This window comes from Hirundo rustica, chromosome 14 (genome assembly GCF_015227805.2).
Source record: "Hirundo rustica isolate bHirRus1 chromosome 14, bHirRus1.pri.v3, whole genome shotgun sequence".
Taxonomy (NCBI): Eukaryota; Metazoa; Chordata; class Aves; order Passeriformes; family Hirundinidae; genus Hirundo; species Hirundo rustica.
Window position 1 is genome coordinate 5,278,441 of NC_053463.1, and position 8,123 is coordinate 5,286,563.

Below are 8,123 nucleotides of genomic sequence, written 5' to 3' on the forward strand. Positions count from 1 at the left end.
CAGGCACGTATCTCCCAAATTCAGGTTCCAAAGCCTCAACTGTGAACATTCTAGTGCTTGACGGAAAATCCAAAACGAAGCCTGGTTTAAAAAATTTTATTTTACAAAAAATAAAAACTAGTCTTTACAAACATTTCAAATACCAGCTCTAAACCTCAACTCTTTAATATTGGATTAAGCTTGTTCAAAATGCCAGACAAAGTCTTAAAAATTTTTAAGTTTGACATGTCCAGAAGGGGTTGTTCTTTTAAGAAATGTCATTACAGAGCTGTTGAAAAAAAACACTATAGAATGTGTTTCAAAGTCAGAATCTCAAGTTCTTCATCCTCTTAACTACTTCTCAGGAGTTTTATAATTAAAAAAACCCAGAAACTCAGAAAAAAAATCAGAAACTTTGTTTTGCCTCTTAAGCATAGTGTAAAAATTAGGGGCTGGAGAAGCAGGGGGGAAAAGAGGAACAAATATTTGTCCATGCTGACCTTGTTGTGTTGCAGGAGAAGAATAAAATTTGTAGGTTTAGGATGGAAACTGAAGTCAGACTATTGGTCCAATCTCCTGTCAAAGGTGAACTTTTGGGCCTCTGAATTTCCAGAACAGTTCCTTAATACCCGTATGAACAAAGCTGAGGCTTAGTATGGGTCAAAGCAGTAACAAAGAGAATCAGAAACTAAGGAGTGCTGATCAAATCAGCCCCATTCATCTCCATTCCCTCTGTTGTTAAAGCAAATCTCTGAATATTTTTAGCTGCAAGGATCATTTTTAATGTCATCCATTCCCACACCTCTGCAGTGATCAAAGGGAGCAATTTCCACAGACAGATAAAATAAGCAACACATGAGGTGAAGCTGTCACCCTCACAACATGCAGAAGTTTTAAAATAAGCTTTATAAAACACAAATTGCAAATTTGCGTGCGTGTCTGTGTCCATCTTCACTGCATTTCCCAGCCCTCAGCTCTACCCAACATTCTACTGCTAAATCTTCCTTGCAGATTCTGTACAGTATAAAGAGGAAAAAAACAGAGGTATACACAGTAGATTCTGTCCTTTGCCCTTGGTATTAAAAATATGGCAAACCACAAATGCTGGCATTAGGAATTCAGTCAACTCTTCTCGGTTTCAAAGGAAAATGCAGTTCTTCAGCAAAACTGCAAGGCTTGGTGCAGCCTGTGTACTGGAGATGCTTTTTGTTTGAGACACTGTTTAGGGAAAATGGTTGAGGACAGCAGCTGCCAATATGGTAAACATGTTCTGCTGAGGGGCACCGCTCATCATGGCTGCATGTTGTTGATAATGGCCAAAATGCTCATTTTCTCTTGGGCTGAGTCCACATCTTCATTTTGTTTCTGAGCCACTCCTGTGCCAAGGCCATACAGTCGTCCGCAATACTTTGCATCATCAATTGTATCCTCAAAAAATAGCTGCAGATTAAAAAATAAAAGAGAGAAACAGGTACTGTTTAATTGTGCCTCTAAATCAGAAAACATCCAGTGCTAATTAACAGCTCATTTGAAATTAGCCATCTCCAAGATGGAGTGTACAAATTAAAATAAGCACATGAAAGGCCAGTAAACAAAACAAGTCTGTGCCAATATCAGCAATTCCTATTCCTGACAGTTTGAAGTGTGATGGCCACAAGGCTCAAAAATCCCAAAGCCAAACAACCAACACGTTGTACATGTTGGCATTTATGGACAGGAAGTGGAGAAGGAAGAACACTGCTGTACCTCTTTCATTCTGAAAAATGCCATTCCTGTGAGAAGAGAGTCTGATCCTGCCTGGTGTTGTCGTCCAATTCGTTGCAAATCCAGCTGATCTGCCACCTCCTGAAGGCCACCCTGCAAGGAGAACAGAAGAGATTTTATTTTGGAAGATCCATCTCTTGCCAAAATTGCCACATTTCTCCAAAACGTGAGAGCAAACAGGATATGATGAACCAATGCAGATCCCAGCAGTACACACACTCCAGCTGTGAGTGAAACACAGTTGGAAGTGCTATTGAAGAGTGCATAAATAACTCTTCTCAAATTTAGGTGCCTTCTTTTCCTGTTGCAGATACTTGAGATAACTGTGGGTACATTCATAGGTTGCACATGCTGGGCCTTTCCCTCCCTTTACTCAAGGCTGTGATTCAATAGATAAATTACTTTCAACCCTCTTACCAGTTAATCAAGTAATGGAGTATTTAATGTAAAAGAAATACCCTTGCATTGGAAACATAAATATGCTGAATTATAATTAGCCTCTGAAACAAACCAGAAGGCTGTGGCAATGTCCCCTTTACAATAAACACATTGCTAAGTCTGAGACTGGGGAGGGCAGTATCCATTAGACACAAACTGTATCTCAGGCACTTCTGTGTCACCACTGACTTTTACACACATTCCTGTTTTAAGACAACCTATGCAGCAGTTCTGCCACTTGTATTCCTGTCCATGTACAGTGGGCTGATGCCCATCACCTGCTTGCTGGGGAGATAAAAGTACCTTGAGGTTTTTGCAGCTCTTCATTAAGTACTTCACATCATAGATAGATGGGAAGAAAAGGTTTAAGATATGGAAAAATTCATGTTCCTCTTCTGGTAACCTGGAATCTGTCAACAACTTCACCATGTAGCCAAAGTCATAACCACTGAAAACAAAACCACAGAGAAACCAGGTGAGCAGGCAGTACCTATAACCCAAGGTACTAGTACCTCCTTTTTCAATTTTACTTGCTGTGCCTTCCAAGCCTTAACATTTTCTGATATTCATAAAACTACATCTCAGCCAGAACTCATCCTGATTTTCTGTGTCAATGCAGGATTTTGGGATGCTCCCCGAGTGCCTTCACTGGCCTTTTGTGGAACACCTAAGCCATTGGGAAGAACACACAATTCCTTCCCACCTCTGTACACTTCTGTAGCTAAGGGCAATACAGAAAAGCAGGAAAACCTGCAAGTATCTGTCGAGGGAGAAGGAGGTGGTGGCAAATCCTTTCATTTGTGATACTCTGTCAGACCAGAGGCTTCCTAATCAACTTGGTTGAAATGCTACGAGAAAGATGTCTTAACCACACAGGTGGAAGTTCAGAGCACCACCAACACTAAGGAAGAAGAAACAAAATCCTTACTTTAAAATGCATTTACTAAGTGTAGAAATCACATTGCAACTTGTTAGTAGCTTCTTCAAGAGAGAGGGAGACTGTAACAGCAGAAGGATTCACCAGCAGTCAGAAAGTCAGACCATGAAGTAGGCTGACTTCTTAAACTTGGCCTTATTTTAAGAACTATGGGACTGCTAATTTTTCTCCTTAAAATCTGTCAATCTCCACGGAAAATGCAGAGGATTGAGAAGAGATTTAACAGGGTCAGTGAGCATCCTGGACCCACCTGTGGAAGGACAGCCATTTCACGCTGTCACTGAGCACAACCCCAGACGTCATCAGCAACTCAGCAAAATGCAGTGTATCAATCCCTTCCTCTTCATGCTTCTGGAATTGCAGCCCAGAGCTGGCAAGGAGGTCTATGGAATCCTGAGAGTACATGTCTTCCCTGAAGGAAAAAACAAAACAGGTTTGCACTCAGGGTGCTGCCAAGACAAGCTCATTTTAGAAGAATTCTCCCCACACTATGTCAAGAATTGGACTAACCAGTAGGGTACTTCTGGGTTCCAATTTGTCTCTCTAGAAAATTCAAACTGACTCAGTTTCAATACCACTACTGCAGCCTCCTACATCTGTAACAAGCTGTTCTGTGATCATAACTAGTTAACACTTCCATTGCTAGTGCAAATTCCAAAGATTCCACTTCCACAGGACTGAAACAGAGAGTTTTGAACAATGTCCCTTTGGCAAGGGGAAGGGAACCACCACAGACGAGGGCCAGAGGAAAGGGGAGTCCTCCCAAACAGGAAGATGTGCAACTCCAAGGCACTGACCATCACTTCTGTCTACATTTTTCCTTTTCACTCTACAGCATGTACCACCTGATCAGCACCTCCACTTCCATCTCTGGGAGTTAACAGAATTGCATCATCCTTGACTCAGGAAGGACAAGAATGATGTGCAAGGTGGAACCTCAGCAGGAACCTGACTTCTTTACTGGTTTGTGTCTTTTGAGGGGGAGGAAACACACAGAGACAAGTTCTAACAATATGATAACTCATTTAAATGAAATGATCACACAGCAAAAACCACTTCACTCTGATTTCAATACTTGTAAGAGACTCACAAATTTGTGGAGTAAATAATGCAACTTTCAGGGTCAGGAACTGGAAGATCTGCACACTATAGCTACAGATGTTTGTAATGCTTTCCAATGACAGTTTCATAAAAATAGATAGATTTCCTCTACATATGTGGTTTTGCCAGATAAACCCTTTCTTTATTTCCAGACAGCTCTAGTGGTGATAATTATGCTGAGTTTATCTTCATAATTACAGGGGAAGAGATAATGAAACTTGTTTCAGCTGCAACCCAGGATATTACAGTATGGAGGAGACAAGAACTGCCACACTCCATTTAACAAGATTCATTCTCCTGAACAGATGTGATGATTACACCAACATGTTTTTAGACCCCAGCTTATACTTAAGCATGGATCTGTAAAGAGGTCTTTTTCTTTTTGATGAGACCAGCACATCCATTTATTTTTTAGCAGAAAGAGATGAAGTTTTACACACACACACATATATATATATATATGAAGTTTCAAACATTGTTCCAGAAAAAAAGGCACACAAAATTATCAAGGGAAAGCGTAATAAGGATAGAATTTCAGCATGGCTTTGACTTCCAGATACACTGTTAACTCCTGGCACTCCAAAACAGGCTCCCACATAGTCTGTACTAGAATCTGGATCCTTATTGCTCAGAGCCAGCCAGCAGTGATGAACACTGGTATTTGTCAAAGCATCACTGCAGCAGAAGGGAACAGGAAATTACTACTGAGCCCAAAGACTCACGTAAGGTTGAATTTGAAGTTGAACTGCCAGGTGTTGATGCCAGAAGGATATTCCCCCTTCTCATTTGTGAAAGTCAGGCCCAGCTGGATAATTTTCAGCAGGTCAACGTTACAGCGAAGGAGCTGGTACTGGTAATCAATGGAGCTGCGGAATTCACCGATCGGCCTGACCACAACTCCGGGGAACTCCGTGTCCTGGGAGAGAAGGAAAATTGAGTTTCACCATGGGTTCTACCAGGAGTCATTATTGCCACTCTGTTAGGCCAGTCCAGACAGTGAAAACCTTTTGAGGAACAGTCAATGCCTACAAAAACTGTCAGTCAAAACACACCTCAACAACAGCAGCCATCTATTAGATGAAAAAACATCTATTAGATGAAAAACCTCTTCCTTGGCCAGTGACTGTGTGCAGTCTTTGCTGAACACCAAACTGCCATACAGTTTTTACCCTCAGATTGGGTCACTCAGCTTCTACTGACTGTACACAAAATCTTTCACAACAAACCCACTGCTGTGCACCTGACACAATCTCTCCCTTGCCCAAGAGGTTTATCTGTCTACTCCTACAGCACACTCACCAAAACAGACCCAAAGAACACTTTCAGTGAGACTAAAAAGAAGCAAAAAGTTCATTTCCCGTTGACAAATGTTAACAAAAAAATCATATTCACTTCCACAACTGAATTTGACACGAAAATCCCACACACTCTGCAGAGGCACCTGTCTTTTGCCACACTTTTAATGAGGACTTTTCGTATCTTGAGGTTCAGTGCTCCTAAGCAAAGCTGGCAGAACTTACAGTATCACAGCTAAAACCAGTTCTTGATCTAACACGCTGGGGTGCTGCCAAGCAGATACAGACTTGTAAGAGCGGGAGGAGATTCCTCCCACCTGGGAGAGATTATGCTCTTCTTAAACAAACATATTGTCTTATCTACAGCCAGAATATTTTTCTTCCCTAAGAATCAACATCTGCCCTCATTAGAAAGAGAGCAGCCCAGCTAGCTAGCAATCACTTGCAGGCCTTTTAAGCTCCAGTCCCATGACATCTTCTATAATCAAATGGCGAAAAACATTCAAAGGATGTTTCACCACACACACTGGTGAAAAAATAAGGATTTAAACCCAATTGTGACTTGTTCCATTTTCCTGTTGCAGAAACTAATACGCTATGACTAGTTAAATATTAAATAAATCCTTGTTTTTAAGTTGGTCTCCCTGTTCCCCTTCTTTCAATCAATCCATACTCAGCATTGCTTGTATTAAATTCTGTAAAGCCACCGAACAGCCTTTTTTTCTTTTTTTTTTAACCTCTTCTAGTTTAGTTTGACTGGAGGGAGAAAGCATTTCACACTCAAGAATCAACTTAGTCCACAACCCAAAAAAATCCCTTGACTAAGGCAATTAGGTCAAGTATAAAACATTTACCATTGCAATGTAGCTGTAACTCAGAACGATCTCCCGAATTTTCCTCATCTCTTCCTCCAGGTTGCTGGCCCATACTTCACAGATAACCTGGCTGTTCTCTGCAAGGGCTGCTGGCATCTTGCAGGGACCAGAAAAAAGGCAGCCGATGCTGAACTCAAATGACAGTGTAGGATCACAAGCTGTGCAATCTTATCAGTGTGCTGCATTAAAGAGATAAATAAATAATGCTTTAAGGAAGGAAGGGTGACATGTGAATAAATGCTCTGCAGGACTCAGTCACACTTCCATTTTCACCTCCAAATAACCCACGTAAAGCTGACACCAAGTTCTTTCTTGCTTCATCGCTTTCTGCAAACATGCTGAATGAAACCTAGAGCATCTCCACAACATAAGAGCAGATGCACAATCAACAGTCCAGTTATTTAGCTCAAGGATCATTATCCCTATCTTCCTTTTCCTGGCATAAGCTTTGACACTTTGGGCAGTGAATCCTCATCTTTAATCCTCAGCTATTTCCCCATCCCTGGAAGTGTTCAGGGCCAGGCTGGATGGAGTTCTGAGCAACCTGGTCTAGTGGAAGGTGTCCCCGCCCACAGCAGAGGGGTGGAATGAGATGATCTTGAAGGTCCTCTCCAATCCAAATCCCTCTGTGATTTTATGATGAAGACAATTGTTTAAACACAGGAACAGAAAGCATCAGAGAGAACACTCATTGGCACGAGTTTCAATGGGTATGAATATCTAAAGTGGGGTGCCAAGAACATGAAGCCAGGCATGGGGATGCCAAGTGATAGGACAAGAGACAATGGGCAGAAAGTGATGCACAGAAGTTTCCCCTGAACACGAGGAAGAACACTGAGCAAAAACTGTGCAGGGACCGGGAACGGACTGCCCCGAGAGGTTTTGGAGTCTGCCTCAATGGAGATATTCCAGAACTGTCTCGACATATTGCTCTGGGATGACACTGCTTGAACAGGCAGGTTGGACCAGGTGATCCACAGTGGTCCCTTCTAACCTGACCGATTCTGTCCTTCTCCGATGTAACTCGGGGCACACACAGCAGCGGGGTGTTTGGGCTGGAACCACCGGCCGTGTCAACAGTGCTACAGCCGGGGCGAGACACCGCTGGTGTCCCTTTCCCGCAATAACACCGGCGAACCGCTCCCAGGGGCCTGCAAGGCGGCTCCGCCTCAGCCCACGGTTACCGGGAGGGACCGAGCGCACCGCCACGGCCCGGCCGGGCCCGGGGTCACCTCGGGGCCCCCCTCACAGCCTGGGGGCGGCCGGACGCGGCTCATCGCGGCCGGGAAGCAGGAGGGCCGCTGCCCTCGGCGCCGCCCCTTCAACCCCAACCCCAGCCCCAGCCCTGCTCCCCCAGTGCGTGTCCCGCCGCCTGTCCCGCTGCCTGCCCGCCCGCCCCGCTCCCCGGTACCTCCCGGCAGCCGCGGCCGGGACGCGCCGCTCTCGCCCCGCGCAACCGCGATGGCTCCGAGTCCCCCCGCCGCGAGGGGCGGTGCTTCCGGGTCTCGCGCCGCTTTGGCTCTCGCGAGAGAGAGCGGGAGGTGGCGGAGCCGGCGGAGCGTGCGAGGGGGCGGAGCAGGGGGCGTGTACGTTCCTTGCGCGCGGCCGCGACGCCCTCACTGCGCATGCGCGCATCCCCGGCCGGCTTGTGTTTCCCCTCCTCCTGACCCCCCCCCTCAGTGCAGCTAATGGGCTCGCCCGGGCTCCCCCGCGCTGCGAAAGGCGGGCGAGTCC

General features: G+C 44.8%; 1 protein-coding gene across 1 annotated transcript; it reads right to left on the reverse strand.

The window, feature by feature from the left end:
* Positions 1 to 63: 63 nt before the first annotated feature.
* On the reverse strand, positions 64 to 7,873 carry CNOT8 (CCR4-NOT transcription complex subunit 8). The gene is made up of 7 exons (XM_040078072.2): positions 7,801 to 7,873; positions 6,369 to 6,568; positions 4,942 to 5,135; positions 3,369 to 3,530; positions 2,485 to 2,629; positions 1,726 to 1,836; positions 64 to 1,419 (listed from the first exon to the last, which is right to left on the reverse strand). The coding sequence occupies exons 2-7, from the start codon at positions 6,483 to 6,485 to the stop codon at positions 1,270 to 1,272; spliced, it is 879 nt and encodes a 292-aa protein (XP_039934006.1). The 5' UTR covers positions 6,486 to 6,568; positions 7,801 to 7,873; the 3' UTR covers positions 64 to 1,269.
* Between the last annotated feature and the right edge of the window lie 250 nt (positions 7,874 to 8,123).